The sequence below is a fragment of the Scylla paramamosain genome, chromosome 19 (assembly GCF_035594125.1).
Source record: "Scylla paramamosain isolate STU-SP2022 chromosome 19, ASM3559412v1, whole genome shotgun sequence".
In the NCBI taxonomy this organism is placed as follows: Eukaryota; Metazoa; Arthropoda; class Malacostraca; order Decapoda; family Portunidae; genus Scylla; species Scylla paramamosain.
In genome coordinates this window covers 5358432-5379616 of record NC_087169.1, presented here as the reverse complement: position 1 = coordinate 5379616, position 21185 = coordinate 5358432, and the positions used below count along the sequence as shown (strand labels likewise).

The 21185-nt window shown below is 37.9% G+C and overlaps 1 protein-coding gene across 1 annotated transcript in view; it reads left to right on the top strand.

The window, feature by feature from the left end:
* Nucleotides 1-2019, top strand: part of LOC135109451 (protein FAM200C-like) — a 5500-nt gene extending 3481 nt beyond the window's left edge. Inside the window, exon 2 of the mRNA XM_064020829.1 lies at nucleotides 233-2019. Within this exon, the coding sequence (XP_063876899.1) occupies nucleotides 233-2019 (1787 nt within the window). The remainder of the gene's footprint in view (nucleotides 1-232) is intronic.
* The last annotated feature ends 19166 nt before the right edge of the window (nucleotides 2020-21185 follow it).

The window sequence follows — 21185 nt, the reverse complement described above, 5'->3', positions numbered from 1 at the left end:
TCCGTTTGCTTCTTCTCGTTGTATTTTCCGCAGTTGTTCTCATTGTCATTATTGTTAAGATATAAGCCACGTTGTGTGCTGAATATTTGTGGTATGTTACAGATTTATGATTTCCAGTTGTGTGATCTATGTTATATGAATGTGTGGTGTGGTGCATGCCAATACGGTATGTTATATAACTACTTAGTTCCATGGTGCAGTTTATAAGTTTGTTGCTATTTTCACTTTGCAGAAATGTCTGGGGCAAAGAAAAGAAAGTATTCAGATGAATATATCAAGTATGGCTTCACTGTTATAGAGAGGAATGGATTTCATCTCCCTCAGTGTGTCATATGCCATACAGTCCTCAAGAATGACGCCTTAATACCTGGTCGTCTGGAGCGACATTTGAGCACAAACCACAAAGCATTAAAAGAAAACCCAAAGGAGCTCTTCACAGCCATACTGCATGAGCTGAATCGTATGAAGCTGGACTCAAGCAGTGTTTTTCATCAAGAAACGTGGAAACTGGTGGAAGCATCTTACGAGCTGTCACTACTTATTGCAAAAGCAAAGAAGCCTCACTCTGTGGGGGAAACTCTTGTAAAACCCTGCCTTTTGAGTGCTGCAAATACTGTGCTTGGGGAAGAAAGCCAAAGAAAGTTATCAAAGATTTCCTTATCAGATAACACAGTGAAGCGTCGCATTGACGAACTTTCAGAAGACATAAAAGAACAAGTTTTGGACAAAATAAAAGCATCTCGCTTCTTTGCAATACAGTGCGATGAAAGTACTGATGTTGCTCACCTCTGCCAGCTGCTTGTTTATTCTCGATTCGTGGATGAAGGAACTGTGAAAGAAGAAATTCTTTTCTCAGCAGCACTGGAGACAACAGCAAAGGCCATCGATGTTTTTTCAAAGGTTGATGAGTTTTTCCAAGAGCACGGTCTTTCATGGGAAAAATTAGTCGGTGTTTGTAATGATGGTGCCCCATCAATGATTGGATCTCGCTCTGGATTTGTGAAGCTGGTGAAAGAAAAAAATCCTGCTGTAACTGGGACTCACTGTGTTATCCACAGACAGTCATTAGCAAGCAAAACTCTGCCTAGTAATCTACGCAGTTCACTGAATTTGGCAATAAAAGTGGTGAATTTTGTAAAGAATAGCTCTTTGAATTCTAGGCTTTTCGCAGCTCTTTGCTCAGATTTGGGCCCTGATTACAAGACTCTCCTGTTTCACACCGAAGTCCGCTGGCTTTCCAAGGGAAACATGCTGAGTCGTCTTTACGAGCTCAAAGATGAAGTGGAAATTTTCTTGCAGAAGCAGAAACAAGACAAACTGTATGAAGCATTCAGAGAGGAAGACTTTCAGCTCTCACTAGCATACCTTGTGGACTTTTTTGAGGCTATCAACAACCTCAATTTGAAGTTACAAGGAAGAAACACAAACATCATTGCACACTCTGATGTGATCAGAGCTTTCACCGAAAAAATTCATCTTTGGAAACGAAAAGTACAAGTTGGGAACTTTTCATCGTTCTCACATCTGAATGAGCTCTTATCTGAGAAGAGAAACATTGAGCAGTATGACGTGACAAAAGAGGTTTTATCACATCTGCATTCCCTTGCTGAGGAATTTATGCACTATTTTCCAGATGTCTCAATGGAGAATTCTCTTTGGACATTGGTGCAGAATCCATTTAACACTGATGTGGAGTTGTTACTGGAATCACTGCAAGAGGAAGCCATCGATTTGAAATGTGACTCCAGCGCGAAAAGGGACTTTGAAACAATGAAGTTAGAAGAGTTTTGGGAGAAATATCTCCCCATTTACCCAAAAGTAGGTGAAGAAGCACTTCGTGTGATTCTTCCCTTTTCTTCTACTTATCTTTGTGAAGCAGGATTTTCAGCTCTTGTTGTTCTGAAAACAAAACAGCGCAACCGACTTGATGTAGAAAATGACTTGCGTTGTGCGCTGTCATCCTTCAATCCTAGAATTTCTGATCTTGTGAGGAAGAAGCAGCAGCATCCATCTCACTAAATTAGTTCATAAATTTAGCCTTAGTCTCATGAGTCATTCCAAATATTATATGCCATGTTTTCAAAGTATTTTTTCTTAAAACTGCAACTCAATTTTGCCAATTTGCTAATGTTCAAACCTTTTTTTTCGCTCAATTTGAACCAAATGTTTCCATTTTAGTTACTGGAATGTAGTATTATTTGTTTGAGTGGCTTTCATTATTAAAATGTAATACAAACAAATATGTTTTCCTGAACAATGCTAAGAAATAAATGTAAGAATCATTTCATATGAAAAAAAAAAGAGGCACTGGGGGCGTGCGGGTCTACTGGAAGCAAAAAGGGGGCGTCAGGTAAGATAGTTTGGGAACCACTGCCCTAAGCGAAGGTGCCTCTGACGTTTTGCCTCTGCTAGTTGGAGGGACCTGAGGAAGTATTTTGCTGATTTTCCTTGGAATGACTACAGCTTCCGTGTCCGAGATCCGTCTTTGTGTGCTGAGATCATAACAGAGGTGATAGTGTCTGGCATGGATGCGTACATTCCTCACTCTTTTTCTCGACCTATAGCTTGCAAACCTTGGTTTAACACAGTTTGTTCTCGTGCTATACATGATAGAGAGGTGGCCCACAAAAGGTATTTAGGCCTTCCATCACCAGAATCTCATGCACTTTATATTTCTGCCCGGAACCATGCCAAGTCTGTTCTCCAACTAGCAAAAAACTCCTTCATTAACAGAAAGTGTCAAAACCTTACAAGATCTAACTCCCCTCGTGACTTCTGGCATCTAGCCAAAAATATTTCCAATAACTTTGCTTCTTCTTCTTTCCCTCCTTTATTTCAACCAAATGGCACCACTGGTATCACATCTATTTCTAAAGCTGAACTCTTCGCTCAAACCTTTGCTAAAAACTCTACCTTGGACGTTTCTGGGCTTGTTCCTCCCTCTCCTCCAGCCTCTGAATACTTCATGCTACATATTAAAATTCTTCTTAATGATGTTTTCCATGCCCTTGATGGCCTAAACCCTTGGAAGGCTTTTGGACCTGATGGGGTCTCTCCTATTGTTCTCCGAAACTGTGCCTCCGTACCTGCACCTTGCCTAGTCAAACTCTTTCAGCTCTGTCTGTCAACATCTACCTTTCCTTCCTGCCGGAAGTTTGCCTACATTGAGCCGTTCCTAAAAATAGTGACCGTTCTAATCCTTCAAACTACCGTCCTATTGCTTTAATTTCCTGTCTATCTAAAGTTTTTTAATCTATTGCTGCTTCTATTGCTGCTGTGGTAGACGGTCACTGTTCTCCTAAATCTATTAATAGTGCTGTTGCTCAGGGTTCTGTCCTGTCACCCACTTTCTTCTTATTATTCATTAATGATCTTCTAAACCAAACTTCTTGTCCTTATCCTACGCTGATGATACCACCCTGCACTTTTCACGTCTTTTCATAGACGTCCAACCCTTCAGGAAGTAAACATTTCACGCATGGAAGCCTCAGAACGCTTGACTTCTGATATTTCTAAAATTTCTGATTGGGGTAGAAAAAACTTGGTATTGTTGAATGCCTCAAAAACTCAATTCCTCCATCTGTCAACTCGACACAACCTTTCAGACAACTATCCCCTCTTCTTCAATGACACTCAACTGTCCCCCTCTTCTACACTGAACATCCTCGGTCTTATAATCTGAACTGGAAACTTCACATCTCATCTGTAGCTAAAACAGCTTCTATGAAGGTAGGTGTTCTGAGACGTCTCCGCCAGTTTTTCTCACCCCCCCCCCAGCTGCTAATTCTGTACAGGGGCCTTATCCGTCCATGTATGGAGTATACTTCACATGTCTGGTGGGTTCCACTCATACTGCTCTTCTAGACAGGGTGGAATGAAAAGCTTTTCGTCTCAGCAACTCTTCTCCTCTAACTGACTGTCTTCAGCTTCTCTCTCATCGCCGCAATGTTGCATTTCTAGCTGGCTTCTACCGCTATTTTCATGCTAATTGCTCTTTTGATCTTGCTAACTGTATGCCTCCCCTCTTCCCGCTGCCTCACTGCACAAAACTTTCTTTTTTCTCTCACCCCTATTCTGTCCACCTCTTAAGGCAAGAGTTAACCAGTATTCTCAATCATTCATCCCTTTCTCCGGTAAACTCTAGAACTCCCTGCCTGCTTCTGTATTTCCACCTTCCCATGACTTGAATTCCTTCAAGAGGGAGGTTTCAAGACACTTATCCTTCAATTTTTTTGACTACCGCTTTGGACCATTTTATGTGACTGGCATTTCAGTGGGCATTTTTTTTTTTTTTTTTAGATTTTTGTTGCCCTTGGCCAGTGTCCTTCCTACATAAAAAAAAAAATAATAATCAATAGCAACAATACTGATATTCTTTAATACTAACCCGATTTTTTTTTCTGGTCATTATGTTGGAACCCCATTCCTGAAAAGTCTGCCATTATGATGTAAATTGCATCAACTTCTTTATCAGCATCCGTTATACTGTACAAAATAAATATGTTGCTCTTGCAGCTCAAAGAACTTGTTCTTACTAAGATCCATGACATTATATTTAAACTCTATATCCACTCTAGATTTTTTTCATCTCTTCCCATCTATTCATAACTTCTATATGCCCTAAACTTAATTCATCTTTTTTTTCATATAATAACTATCTGTGCTCGGTATTTACCTAATATCTTCCCAGATACGTCTCTGTGCTCTATATTCCTTCAGTTCTTCCTGTAAATTTCAATCTTCAACACTATCTAGGACTATTCAGTTTTCATCTTCATTTGTCACATCACATTCATTAATATATCCGATTTCACTAATAAACTAACAATTATTATGTATATATATATATATATATATATATATATATATATATATATATATATATATATATATATATATATATATATATATATATATATATATATATATATATATATATATATATATATATATATATATATATATATATATATATATATATATATATATATATATATATATATATATATATATATATATATATATATATATATATATATATATATATATATATATATATATATATATATATATATATATATATATATATTTTTTACATTATTAGTAATATTTTTACAATTTGCTGTATATACATCCTCTTGCAGGCAATAATTTAAAACGTAAGCTCCTTTAGTGGGTAAGTGTTGTGAGTCAGGGTCCAGATGATAACCATTTAGTTGGGTGTAACAGCATTGCTTCAGCAATATTTCCTCACTCAACCTCATTCAACCTCTCACCAGTATGCTTCAATATCCTTCTGCATCATAACTGTTTCCATTCAAATATTTTCTTAATAATTATCTGAAACAGTTTTGCGGCTTTAAAACTAACTGGCTTCGTTGGTAACATATAATTTTCATGTCGCCTTCATTTATAAGATTAATTAATCAATGTATAGTTTACTATGCCTGCACATCACAATGTATGAGACCTAATGTTATCCACGGGCTCAGTTTCATCATTTTCATCATAACATTTCCTATCTCACAATATAATTCACACTACTTCATACTCCTCGAAACTACTATATCTCTTGAAACCCATTCTATTTGAGAACTGAGATAGCAACTAATTTTCTTTCTTTCATTATTGCTGATTAATATAAGCTTTCTATATTACTTTCCCACAAGATAACATCAGATTCAATCGTTGACTATGATAACATTGATCATAATCGTACTCTTTCTGATTTCTGTGTTACCTTTTTCAGAATAGTCATTTGCATTGATTAATAATTTGCTTTTGCTCATATATCTCTATAATAGCAATAATTACTATTTATTGAACTCTTCCCTTTTTATTCCTTTATTTTCCTTTTCATGTGACTGACAAATATTTTTATTTTCTTTTTACAACTAAGGTTGCCTTATGATAATTAATTAATTATATATATATATATATATATATATATATATATATATATATATATATATATATATATATATATATATATATATATATATATATATATATATATATATATATATATATAATTAATTATATTATATTATATTTAATTAACAAATATTTTTATTTTCTTTTTACAACTAAGGTTGCCTTATGATAATTAATTATATATATATATATATATATATATATATATATATATATATATATATATATATATATATATATATATATATATATATATATATATATATATATATATATATATATATATATATATATATATATATATATATATATATATTAAGGGTGTATATGGGCAGGAATCTTTCCCTAATACATATATCAATGAATGTGATAGCTAGTTGTGCATTTATTATATTTCTTAAGATATTTTCCTTATATCTTATGATTGTCTTATATTTTTTTTTAATTGGCTGTATGACTTCGCCGAAGCTAGTCATTTTCGCTAGATCGCGATTTCGGGTCCTTGACCCTTCTTCAGTAGCGAAGGTCTATCCGTGTTAAGGGTGTCGGAGAGAATTCTGAAGACTTCTGAAGACTTCTGAAGGCTCTCTTTCTCTTTTGAAGGGTTATTTTTTTCAGAAAAAGATGAAAAATAACCCCTCAAAAGAGAAAGAGAGCCTTCAGAAGTCACATGTCATATATAGGTTTACGTGTAACCAAGGAAACTGTGAAGTCCTTCCCTCCACCTATGTTGGCATGACGACAACAAGACTCTCCCAACGACTAACTTTCCACCTCGCAGCAGGAGCACCCAAGAAACATCTGAAGGAGAAGCATAACATAAACATCACAAGAGGAATGCTAGTAGATAAAACGGAGATCCTAACTACATGCTCAGACACCAGGCGTCTCCCAATTTTAGAATCACTATATAATAAGACAAACCCTACATTAAATCAACAATCCGAAGACCTACAAGCATTAACAAGCGCGCGAAGACCCAGCTTGGATAGCAGGCCAGCACAGCCCACGACAGCCGTCAGCCAATCAGAGACCAGGACGCGCAGCGGGGTGACAAGCCTACCGGTATAAATACACCCCCGCAATCAGCTTGAGCCATTGGCACACACCACCAGACGCCAGGACAACCAGCCCGCCCACCGCTCTCTAGAGAGCAGCCTGGAGACACCCAGACTGCGTAGGCATCAGCTCGCCGATTCGCTCTCCGCTGAGCTGCTCTGCCTCGCCGCAACAAGTCTCTCCAAGCAAACCCCAAGCTTTCTCTTCGTCTTGGCACCTTAGTGGCTAAGGCGTCGTGACTGTTTTGGTGTCTTAGAGACACCTGAAGCACCAACCAGCCCCGGAACACCGGCACTTTCGCGGCTATGTTCTCGGGACTGGCCAGCTTGCACTGAGACTCCTACAAGCACCTTTGTGAGGCTGACGATCGTGCCAGTTAGCACTTCAGGGAGACTCCCACCTTTGGAATCTCCCAAGTCCTGTGTACCGGGAACTCCTCTGCTGAGTTCCGCCCAGGCACCTTCTTCTCCTACTATATTTTTCTCTTTTCGCCCATAGAGTCCCCTGGTGTGTGAAGGTGAACCCCGAGGCTTGCATGAGGGGGGCCCTTAGAAGGGCTGCCTGAAGCACATTAGTAGGGTAGGGCAAAACTTGGACAGGATAGGATCGAGGCAGGGTGTCTACGACGGCTACTAGTAGCTGGGACACTAAACTGCCTCGCTTAGGCAGGCTCCTTCCTGATTCTATCACAACTGTGTCGTGTGTCGGGCCGTGACCCCCTGTAGGTTCTCTTCTCTCTCTTTCCTTTTCTACCTTTTTTTCTTGATCCAACCACGATATGCCAAGATGCCACGAGTGAAGATTAAGCACCCTAAACCTGATGCCGGAAACAAGCTGAAACTATTGAAGATCCTCTCTGAAGAACTGATATACGCAACTAAGATCGTCATAACGCCAGATGGTTTCGTAGTCATAACAAAAGACGACGAAGAAATAGACAACATATTCGCAAAGAAGATCATCGAAAAATTAGCTGCTGAGGATTACACACCTATAATCCCTCCTAGGCTAAGAGGAAAAAGGACGGTTTTGCTTTTCAATGTTGATGAAGTAATACACAGCCATCAAGAAAATGAGATCATAGGAGAAATCACGGCAAACAATCTATGGATCCCAACTATCGACAGCATCTTCAAAATCCCGAGAACAAGGATAATGAAAATAACCTTCTCAGAAACAGCCATTGCCAAAAAAGCTACAGAGAAAGGAATCCTGGCCTTCCATCTCAGAATTCCAGCTTATAATATAAAGCAAGACGAATTCATCCCTATTATGACTTGCATGCGGTGTTATAATATCGATGATCACCCAACCAGGCAATGCCCAAAAGCAAAAGAATATAAAATATGCTCCGAATGTGCAGATGAAGGATACACATGGAGAGACTGCAAAAGCACAAATAAAAAATGCATCAACTGTTCTGACAAACATCGAACACTAGCAAATAAATGCCCTAAAAGGAAAAAAGCTGTAGATGCAAAAAGAAATAAACAAAAAACTACTAACAATGCAACATATGCACAATCAGTCACCAACACAAGCCCCTCACCCATCAGTAGCATAATCAATCCGGAAACAGCAACAAAAATAATGTCATGCATGCTTCATGCACATCTGATTAATACAGCTAACCCAGGCTCTTATAATGAAGAGTTCAACAGAGCCCTAGAACTCAACAAACTCCCAAAAATCGACCTCCCGAATAATCCACCTTCTAGCCTTATCCTCAATTTTCAAAACCAACAGCAACAGCAGCAGCAGCAACAGCAACAACAGCAGCAACAGCAACAGCAACAACAACAGCAACAGCAACAAGAACAGCAACACCAACAATATCAACAAGACACAACACACAGTCATGGCTAGCACACAACAAACACCACACTCACTTAACTCCTGCAAAACAGACAGACACGAAACAATGCATACACAACAAGAAAACAACACTTCACATGACCCAAGCATGCCCCCACTGGAAAAAATCTCTGGTCAAGCCACAGGACTTCAGATCATCACCAAAAAAAGCAAATGCTGGCCCAAAGAAAAAACCTTTAATCTAGTTGACTTAAAACGGGGAATTGATTCTGGATTATATAAATACAGGTACACGAACCCGACATATACTGACCAAGAAATACTACTGTACATGATAAATAACGATATGGAGCTAACAAACTGCTGGTGTACTACTGACGACTCGCAGTTCGGTAAAATCCGTAACGGCTTACACCAAGAACTCACCCCGCCACCCACCAAAGCCCCCAAATACAAACACAGCAGACACAGACACTCCATTAATTAAAGCAAGTACCCAGAATCAAACACCGTTACACACAAATCACTGGAACAAACACAAACTTCTCACATACAGACACATACACAAACATGGACACGATCACCATAATACAACATAACGTACATACATGGAAAACAAACAAATTCTTGTTAACTAACACATATTTACAGAATAACCCTGACGTAATAATTTTGAATAGCACCGGGGTCAAGGACACAGAAACCATAAAAAATATACGGATATAACACTTACAAAATCAACAGTGACAACACCCTTCATGATGGATCTGCAATACTAGTTAAAAACAGTATTGAATATAAAATCACAGATGACTTTGACACAGATGTTTTACAAGTTACCATATCCACTACCACTGGACCAACAAATATTGCAACAACTTACTTACCACCACGAAGACCTTATCTCCCTATCACAGACTTTCACAGATTAATAACACAAAACACACCAACGTACATCATCGGAGATCTAAACGCCAGACATACGATTCTAAACAACAATGACAGCAACAATGTTGGGAAAGCAATAAAAAAACTTATTGACGAAGGGAATCTCTGTTACAAAGGCCCTAACTTCCATACATTTTTCGGCAGCAGTCATACATCTACACCCGACATCATACTTACAAATCATAAAACATACCATAACATGGATATAAAACCCGGTCCTACCACATCTTCCGACCACATTCCAGTAATAATCAAAACAACTACAAAAGCAATAACAACATCCATTAACCCAATACCAAACTACAACCTAGCAAACTGGGAAACATTCACCCAAGACATTAAAGAAACACATAAAAACATAAACACAAACGCTTATATGAGCACACAACAGCTAAATATATCTTTACAACAATGAACAAGTGCTGTAACAAACTCAGTGAAGAACAACATCCCCTTAAAAAGAACAAGAACACAACAAAAGCCACTAACAAATAACACCATAAAATATCTTAAAATCTACGCAAAAAACATCACAGACGAAAGCAATTATACTGGTTGGACTCCTTTAAAATACGCAACCTTAAAAAAAAATAAGACATGCAATAATAAAAGAGTGCAATAACATACAAAATAAACAGTGGGAAAGTAAAATAACTAAGCTTATTAATGCACATAAAGACTCTAAGAAATTCTGGTCACAGATAAAAAAAATTACAAGGCAACAGTAAGACCTCGGAAAATTACATAATACACAACAACGAAAACATCCATGACGTAAGAAAACAAGAAGAAATTTTTTGAGAGATATGGAGCAATAACTTTCAAATATCACAACAGGAAAACGCAGAATTCGATCAACACACAAACAACTTGGTCACCCAATACATGATTAATAATGAAGATAAATTTACGCCATACCCAAATGGAGACCCAAACAGACTTGATGACAACCACCCACTGTTACATAGAATAACCCCAGACACAATACAACGTATAATTAAAAGCCTTAAGAATAACACCCCAGGGGTGTCGAAGATCAATAAAATAATTCTATAGCACCTATCACCAGAGTCTATATTAATTCTTACAAAACTACTCAACATATCAATTTCCATGGGCTACTTCCCAGACGAATACAAACATGCTAAACTCAAACTAATCCCAAAGGCCAACAAACAGACAACAAACCCACATAACCAGAGACCTATCTCTCTACTTGAAGTGCCAGGAAAAATGTTCGAAAAAATAATCAACCACAGACTAAGAAATTACCTAGAAACGAACAGCCTCTTTCCAACATCTCAACACGGTTTTAGATAACACCGATCAACACATACTGCCATAGCAATCCTCACAGAAAAACTAAGTCATACACTAACAACAAACAAAATAGCCACAATTGTCACCCGGGATATATCAAAAGCATTTGATAAGGTCTGGCACCAAGGCTTAATATATAAACTATCCTTATTAAATTTACCAGACACCTATGTAAAGCTCTTAAGTAGCTTTTTGAATAACAGAACAGCAAGTATAGCAATAAAAACACACACGGGTCCACCCATACCACTGCTAAGCGGAGTACCTCAAGGCAGCAATATTTCACCAACCTTATTCACTATATACACCTCAGATATTCCACCACCAAGCCCACATTGCACATACGTAACTTACGCTGATGACATCACCCAAATAATAACACAACAAGGGAATAGTAGAAATTTCTTAGCACGAAAATTGGAGAGAGAAATCACAAAAATAAACCAATACGAACATCAGTGGAAAACAAAAACAAATATGAATAAATTCGCAATACTTCCAGTCTCAATAACGAAAACGAAACCAATAACTATCAACCATCAAAGAATACCATACACAAGAAAGGCAAACATTCTTTACCTGTCAATCAACAGCAAAGGGTACAACAACCAAATCACAAATAACGTAGTAAAAGCAAAGCACGCTCTATATACAATAAAAATGCTATAAGAAAACTTCAAAGAGTACAGAACCATGCCTTAAGGTTTGTTTACAATGAACAGTATCCATACACAAAAACCACATCAGAGCTACACCAACTAAGCAACATGAAACCAATAAACATTCTATTACACGAAAGAGCTCAAAAAACAAAATTCACACTACAAAACATTTTACACGACACTGAATACATACACACAATAACAGAAAACCAAAACAACATTTTGGAGCACACATGGTTCAGGAAAACAGCAAAAACATTAGAGCAAGATGTACCACCTCCACTTTACACTTAAACTTCTCAGTCGTAAGGTAAAGCATAAAATCTAGATGACAACAATAACATGTTATAACACACACACACATATATACACTGCCCATTGCCAAAACAAAATTTAGGTCAACTCAACGGTAAAAGGTAAATAAACAACAGGAAAAGCAAGGCGTACAGCCCGCCACCTATTACTCTCTAACTATATTTCACTTTCACCAAAACTGTTCCCTCCAACTCTCAACCCTACTTCCCCCTCTAATTTCACCCCCACTGTCTGTCCCCCTCTTGTAACTCTTGTAACTTGAGCCATTCTCTCCGACACCCTCAACACGGATAGACCTTCGCTACTGAAGAAGGGTCAAGGACCCGAAATCGCGATCTAGCGAAAATGACTAGCTTCGGCGAAGTCATACAGCCAATTAAAAAAGAATATAAGACAATCATAAGATATAAGGAAAATATCTTAAGAAAAATAATAAATGCACAACTAGATATCACATTCAATGATATATATATATATATATATATATATATATATATATATATATATATATATATATATATATATATATATATATATATATATATATATATATATATATATATATATATATATATATATATATATATATATATATATATATATATATATATATATATATATATATATATATATATATATATATATATATATATATATATATATATATATATATATATATATATATATATATATATATATATATATATATATATATATATATATATATATATATATATATATATATATATATATATATATATATATATATATATATATATATATATATATAATTAATTATCATATATTATATATTATTATTATATTATATAATTAATTATCATATATATATATATATATATATATATATATATATATATATATATATATATATATATATATATATATATATATATATATATATATATATATATAATTATCATAAGGGAACCTTAGTTGTAAAAAGAAAAGAAAAATAGTTGTCAGCCACATGAAAAGGAAAATAAAGGTATATATATATATATATATATATATATATATATATATATATATATATATATATATATATATATATATATATATATATATATATATATATATATATATATATATATATATATATATATATATATATATATATATATATATATATATATATATATATATATATATATATATATATATATATATATATATATATATATATATATATATATATATATATATATATATATATATATATATATATATATATATATATATATATATATATATATATATATATATATATATATATATATATATATATATATATATATATATATATATATATATATATATATATATATATATATATATATATATATATATATAATTAATTAATTATCATAAGTTATAAGTATTTTCATATAGTTTTCCTTCTTACCTCAGTCATTATGACAACACCTACTCACTAACACCAATATGCCTTCATAAGAATTTCTTTAGATAAATTCACTCAACTAATTCTCCTCAAATCAACATAAAACATAATGTTTTCGCTCTAAATAGTTTTCGCACAGCTAGCCAGTACAAGAATATTTTATGATCTATAACACATGACTATCAATAAATCTTCTCCTTACAACCACCTATGTAGCGAAGATCATTGTACTTTTCATTACTAAATATATAGTTATCTAATAATTTAACGTTTTCTCACCGATCACTCAAAAATTTTAGTATGAATATGCCTTATAAATTGCTAAACCTTAAATAACTCCTACCATGTTAAACATTCCAATATTCTCGGTGTATTTCCACCTTCTCTATTTGTTTTTTATATGGCCCGGGTCTCAGGTCAGGGTTCCTAGTCAACGGACGTGTTTAGTGAGCAGTGACCTGACGCTAATATAGCTGGCTAGTGTAGACATGGCGCCTTGTGTTGCTGAGTCGTCTGGTTGTGTTAGTTCTGTTCTCGAGGCCTTCGTTGCAAAGGTCTCAGAGGTGGAGGCTGAGTTCCATCGAAGGATCTCGGAGATGCAGGCTGACTTTCGTGAGAGGATCTCAGACTGCAGGCTGAGTTCTGTCACCGTCACCTTACCTAATAAAGCGACGGAGGAGCAGTGGTCGGTGGTGTGCAGGGGAGCCAAGAGGGTGAAGGTCATCAAAGCACCTTGCGTGGAGACGAAGAATCCCTTCAATGTCCTAGAGGAAAGGGAAGGAGAAGGAGGTGGACATGGCGGGAGGAAGCAAGAAGGAGGGGGCAGATGCAGTTACCCTGCCCCAAGGTAGAGTGCTTGTGTTTGGAGATAGTCAGGTTAGGCACTTAGATAGTGCGTTCTGTGATAGGGATAGGAAGCGTAGGTCGAGGGTGTGCTTGACGGGGGCCGGGATAGGGAAGGTAGCTGATAGGCTAGACACGTGCTTGGAAAAAGATGTGACCAAGCCCATTGTTTTTCTCAGTGCAGGAGGGAATGACCTTGGTAAGGTCAGGAGTGAGGAGCTTATCGGGAGGTTTCGACAGGCTTTGGACAGGATTAGGGACAAGGGAGGGATCCCCGTGGTATGTGGTGTCTTGCCGAGGAGGGGACTTGGTGCTGAGTGGCTGTCCAGGGGTATTACAGTGAATCGCAGGCTAGCAAATAATTGTAAGAGTAATGGATGGACGTTCATCGACAACTGGGAACTTTTCTATGGTAGGTACACCTTGTACGCCAGGGATGAAGTGCATTTGTCACGCCATGGTGTTCGTGTTTTGGCCGAAACACTCGAGTGGGAGGTAACTGCGCTTCAGCACTTTTTTCGTTAGTCGGGAGGGAAGAAAGGGTTGTGAGGAGAAGGCAAGGGGCAAATTAGTTAAATCTAGAAAGGTAGCTAGCTCAGGGAAAGTGAGAAATAGCTTAAGTGTTTACTACACAAACTGTAGAAGTATTCTGAATAAAATAGACTTGCTTAGAGGAATAGCGAGTGTAGAGAAATTTGATATTATTGCTTTAACTGAAACTTGGTTAGATATGTCAGGAAAAGTATTTAATCCAGAGGTTAAGATAGATGGTTATACAATGTTCTATAAAGATAGGGAAAACAGGAGAGGAGGAGGCGTCGCGTTATACGTTAGGGACACGTTACAGTGTTGTATGAACAGTAGAATTAAAACAGATAACAAAACAGAGTCGATATGGGTAGATATTAAGGAAGGATCGCAGTCAGTAGTACTAGGGGTAGTTTACAGACCACAGACCAGTACAGAGGAAATCAGCACCTCACTGTGGCAGGAATTAAATGGAGCAGGCAGGTACAGTCTGGAGACTGGAGTCTGATTGTGGGTAACAAGGAAGCAGAGGAATTTCTTAAGGTAATTCTGGATATTTTTTTTTTTTAAACAGGTAGACGTAGAACCCACAAGGGGGAATAATATTCTAGATTTAATTCTTACTAACAGGGAGGAAGCAGTCACGCAGGTAGAGGTTGGAGGACAGCTAGGTAACAGTGACCATAGGAAAATTAGGTACAATTTAGAATGGGAAGAAACTGTTAGAAACAAAAACACTAAAGACTTTAGGAGAGCAGATTTTGAGGAATTAAAAAGATACCTCCAAGGAGTGGACTGGCAAATGATGCAGGGTGAGGTCAGATCCGGGACGGAGTTCAGAGAGATAAGGCAGGATGAGAGAGGTGAGGTGAGGAGTGAGGGTGTAGGACAAGAGGAGGGAAGATGTGTCCAGAAGGGGAGGAGGAAAGAGGAAGGGAGAGACAGGTGTGAGTATGTTAGAATGTCAGGTCGTGCTGAAATGAGAGAGGTGAGATCGAGAAGAATAGATGAGGGAGTGGAGAGGATGGTAGGGGCCGAAATGAGGAGATTAGGTAAGGTAAATGTAGATGAACTGTATAAATATTTCGTAGATAAAGTTCATAGAGGTCAGTTAGCAAATATCCCTTATAGGACAATAAGATCACAAAAAAATCACCCTAAATGGATGACTACTAGGTTAAAACATTATATAGGGCGTAAGAAAAGTATATATAAGAGATTAAGGGCAGGTGAAGAAGTTTTAAGGACACAATATAATGAATTAGTTAGAACAGTCAGGAAGTTAACGAGGAAAGCTAAGGGCAATTATGAACTAAAGGTAGCCAGCCAGGCGAAGACGGACCCCAAGGGATTTTATCAGGTATACAGGACGAAGAATAAGGATATTATAGGTCCATTAAAGGCAGCAGGTGGGGAGCTGGTTAGTTCTGGGGAGAAGATTAGTAAACTTCTGAATGAGTATTTTTTAACTGTCTTCACCCAGGAAAACATGCAGAATATGCCAGATAGTGAACAGGTTTTTAGAGCAGATGAGAATGAGAAGCTGACAGATATTACCTTAACTAGGGAGATAGTGGAACAGGAGATAGATAGGACCAGATGAAATATATCCCAGAGTACTTAAGGAATGCAAAGAGATTATTAGTGAGCCGTTAGTTTCTGTCTTTAGGAAATCACCGGAGTCGAGTGAGGTACCAGTAATGTGGAGGCAGGCTAATGTAGTACCCATCTTTAAGAAAGGAGATAAAACTTTAGCGTCTAATCATAGACCTGTCAGCTTAACTTCAGTTGTAAAATGTTAGAGTCAATAATAGCGAGGAACATTAGGGAACATTTAGATAAACATAACTTGATAAATCAGTCACAGCATGGCTTCACGAAGGGGAAGTCTTGCCTGACAAACTTCTCAAGTTTTTACAGTAAGGTGTACTAGACAGTAGATAATGGAGATAGTTATGATATCTTATATATGGACTTTAGTAAGGCATTTGACAAGGTACCCCATCAAAGGCTCCTGAGATTGCCTGAGGCTCCTGGCACACGGGATAGATGGGAAGATGTTACGCTGGATAGGGTCATGGTTTAGTGACAGGCGACAGAGAGTGGTAATAAACGGCTCGAAATCCGAGTGGGGTCATGTAATTAGTGGGGTGCCACAGGGATCAGTATTAGGGCCATTGATATTTCTAATGTATATCAATGACTTGGATAGTGGAATTAGTAGTGATGTTAGTAAATTTGCGGATGACACAAAGATAGGTAGATTAATTAGGTCAGGATCGGGTGCCATCGCCTTGCAGGCAGATTTAGATATAATGAATGAATGGACGGATAGATGGCAAATGCAATTTAATATCAATAAATGCAAAGTGCTTAGCGTAGGTAGAGGAAACCCACACAATAGGTACACATTAAACAACCAAACTCTGGTAGGTACATGGTACGAGAAAGATTTAGGAGTTATAGTTAGCTCTGAACTCCGTCTAGGGAAACAATGCATGGAAGCCAGAAACAGGGCAAATAGGGTACTAAAATTAATTTTTAGGAGTGTTAAAAGTAGAAGGCAGGAAGTAATATTAAAGTTATACTTGGCGCTGGTCAGACCTCATCTAGACTACGCTGTTCAGTTCTGGTCCCCACATTACAGGAAAGATATAGGTCTATTAGAATCAGTACAGAGGAGAATGACTAAAAGGATACAGGGGATGAGGAGTATTCCTTACGAGGCGAGGTTGAAGCTGTTAAATTTACATTTTTTAGAGAGACGTAGGTTAAGAGGGGACCTGATAGAAGTCTTTAAGTGGTATAAGGGTTATAACAAGGGGGATATAGGCAAAATTCTTAGGATCAGCAACCAGGGTAGAACAATAAATAACGGGTTCAAGCTTGAAAAACTTAAGTTTGGGAAGGAGATAGGAAAAATTTGGTTCTGAAATAGAGTGGTAGATGAGTGGAACAAACTCAGTAATCATGTTGTTAGTGCTAGGACACTAGAGAGCTTTAAGAGAAGATTAGACAAGTTTATGGACGGGGATAATAGATGGAAATAGGTAGGTATACTTCATACAGGGACTGCCACATGTAAGCCTGGTCGCTTCTTGCAGCTTCCCTTATTTCTTATGTTCTTATGTTCTTATGAAACAAATGATTTGGTAAACACATAACTTTCAAAATATTTAAAGAAGTTTTCAATCAGAGCAAAAACTCAAAATTGTGCACAATAAGAAAAATTAAAGAGTTTACATCATTGTGAAAACAACACTTACTTGGAACCCAGATTTAGATCGAATAAACATAATGAGTGTACTCTATATTAAGTGGGCGTGGACATTTTTCTACAGGCTGACCTCCTTCCGGTGCCTTACCCCTCCTGGCCGACCCTCACGCCTCCTGACCTGCTTTCCCTTTCAAATCCTTTCTCTGCCTTGTCCCTACTGTCATTACCGCTAATCCCTCTTTGATCCAAGCTACCTTGCCTGGTTTTATGGCCGTCTTCCTGTTGTGGATTGCGTGGGTCCTGTGTTCATGTTTGTGTTTTCTCGGCTCCCTCGATATCAAGTGCTAATTAGCTTCCATTTTCTGGGCAGCATGACCGCTTGTTATTTCCCCTACTTGATTTATCTTCTCCATTTTTCCTTTCTTTTTGTTTATTTTATCTTATTCTTTATTTTGTTTTCTTTCTTCTTTTCCTCTTCTTTCTTTCTTCTTTCTTGACAATACAATATATACTGTGGTGTGGGATCACCGCACGGTCAGAAAGGAAATTTCAGATGAAGTTACAGAGAAAAGGAAAGAAGCCGTAGAAGGGTAGCTTGAAAATCAAAATTTTGTGCTAGATTCTATCAAAAGTTTTTGATATGTCTAAGGGAGCAGCAAAAGTTTCACCAAAATCTCTAAAAGAGGAAGACCAAAACCTAAACCTCATCTTCTTTTCCTCACTGAAACTCAGGTGTCTGAGGCAACTGACAGTAGCCCCTTTTCTGTTCCCTCCTACTTTCTCTATCCTCATTTTCGATCCAAAGCTGGATGCTGCGTTTATGTGCGCAATGACTTAACCTGCTCTCATGCCCACGCTCTTGAATCTTCCGAGTTTTCCACCATCTGGCTACGACTACAGAGTCATTCTCATACTAAATTTATCTGTGCTGTATACCTCTCTCCTAACTCCTCTGACTATAAGAAATTCTTTGACTACTTAACTTCCAAAGTGGAGCACATTCTGACCCTCTTCCCTTTTGCAGAGATCTCCATTCTTGGAGACTTCAATGTTCACCACCAGCTTTGGCTTTCCTCTCCCTTCACTGACCATCCTGGTGAACTAGCCTACAACTTTGCTATCCTCCATGACCTAGAGCAATTGGTGCAACACCCTACTCGTATTCCTGACCGTCTTGGAGATACGCCCAACATTCTTGACCTTTTCCTGACCTCTAATCCTTCTGCTTATGCTGTCACCCTTTCTTCTCCGTTGGGCTCCTCCGATCACAATCTCATATCTTTATCTTGTCCTATCACTCCAATCCCTCCTCAGGATCCCCCTAAGCGAAGGTGCCTCTGGCGTTTTGCCTCTGCTAGTTGGGGGGACCTGAGGCGGTATTTTGCTGATTTTCCTTGGAATGACTACTGCTTCCGTGTCAGAGACCCGTCTTTGTGTGCTGAGCGCATAACAGAGGTGATAGTGTCTGGCATGGAGGCGTACATTCCTCACTCTTTTTCTCGTCCTAAACCTTCTAAACCTTGGTTTAACACAGCTTGTTCTCGTGCTATACATGATAGAGAGGTGGCCCACAAAAGGTACTTAAGCCTTCCTTCACCAGAATCTCATGCACTTTATATTTCTGCCCGGAACCATGCCAAGTCTGTTCTCCAACTAGCAAAAAACTCCTTCATTAACAGAAAATGCCAAACCTTTCAAGATCTAACTCCCCTCGTGATTTCTGGCATCTAGCCAAAAATATCTCCAATAACTTTGCTTCTTCTTCTTTTCCTCCTCTACTTCAACCAGATGGCACCACTGCTATCACATCTATTTCTAAAGCTGAACTCTTTGCTCAAACCTTTGCTAAAAACTCTACCTTGGACGATTCTGGGCTTGTTCCTCCCTCTCCTCCACCCTCTGACTACTTCATGCCTCGTATTAAAATTCTTCGTAATGATGTTTTCCATGCCCTAGCTGGCCTAAACCCTCGGAAGGCTTATGGACCTGATGGGGTCCCTCCTATTGTTCTCCAAAACTGTGCCTCCGTGCTTGCACCTTGCCTAGTCAAACTCTTTCAGCTCTGTCTGTCAACATCCACCTTTCCTTCTTGCTGGAAGTTTGCCTACATTCAACCTGTTCCTAAAAAGGGTGACCGCTCTAATCCCTCAAACTACCGTCCTATTGCTTTAATTTCCTGCTTATCTAAAGTTTTTGAATCTATCCTCAACAGGAAGATTCTTAAACATCTATCACTTCACAACCTTCTATCTGATCGCCAGTATGGGTTCCGTCAAGGCCGCTCTACTGGTGATCTTCTGGCTTTCCTTACTGAGTCTTGGTCATCCTCTTTTAGAGACTTTGGTGAAACTTTTGCTGTTGCCTTGGACATATCAAAAGCCTTTGATAGAGTCTGGCACAAAGCTTTGATTTCCAAACTACCCTCCTACGGTTTCTATCCTTCTCTCTGTAACTTCATCTCAAGTTTCCTTTCTGACCGTTCTATTGCTGCTGTGGTAGACGGTCACTGTTCTTCTCCTAAATCTATTAACAGTGGTGTTCCTCAGGGTTCTGTCCTGTCACCCACTCTCTTCTTATTATTCATTAATGATCTTCTAAACCAAACTTCTTGTCCTATCCACTCCTATGCTGATGATACCACCCTGCACTTTTCCACGTCTTTTCATAGACGTCCAACCCTTCAGGAGGTAAACATATCACGCAGGGAAGCCACAGAACGCCTGACTTCTGATCTTTCTAAAATTTCTGATTGGGGCAGAGCAAACTTGGTATTGTTCAATGCCTCAAAAACTCAATTCCTCCATCTATCAACTCGACACAATCTTCCAGACAACTATCCCCTCTTCTTCAATGACACTCAACTGTCCCCCTCTTCTACACTGAACATCCTCGGTCTGTCCTTTACTTATAATCTGAACTGGAAACTTCATATCTCATCTCTAGCTAAAACAGCTTCTATGAAGTTAGGTGTTCTGAGACGTCTCCGCCAGTTTTTCTCACCCCCCCAGCTGCTAACTCTGTACAAGGGCCTTATCCGTCCATGTATGGAGTATGCTTCACATGTCTGGGGGGGTTCCACTCATACTGCTCTTCTAGACAGGGTGGAATCAAAAGCTTTTCGTCT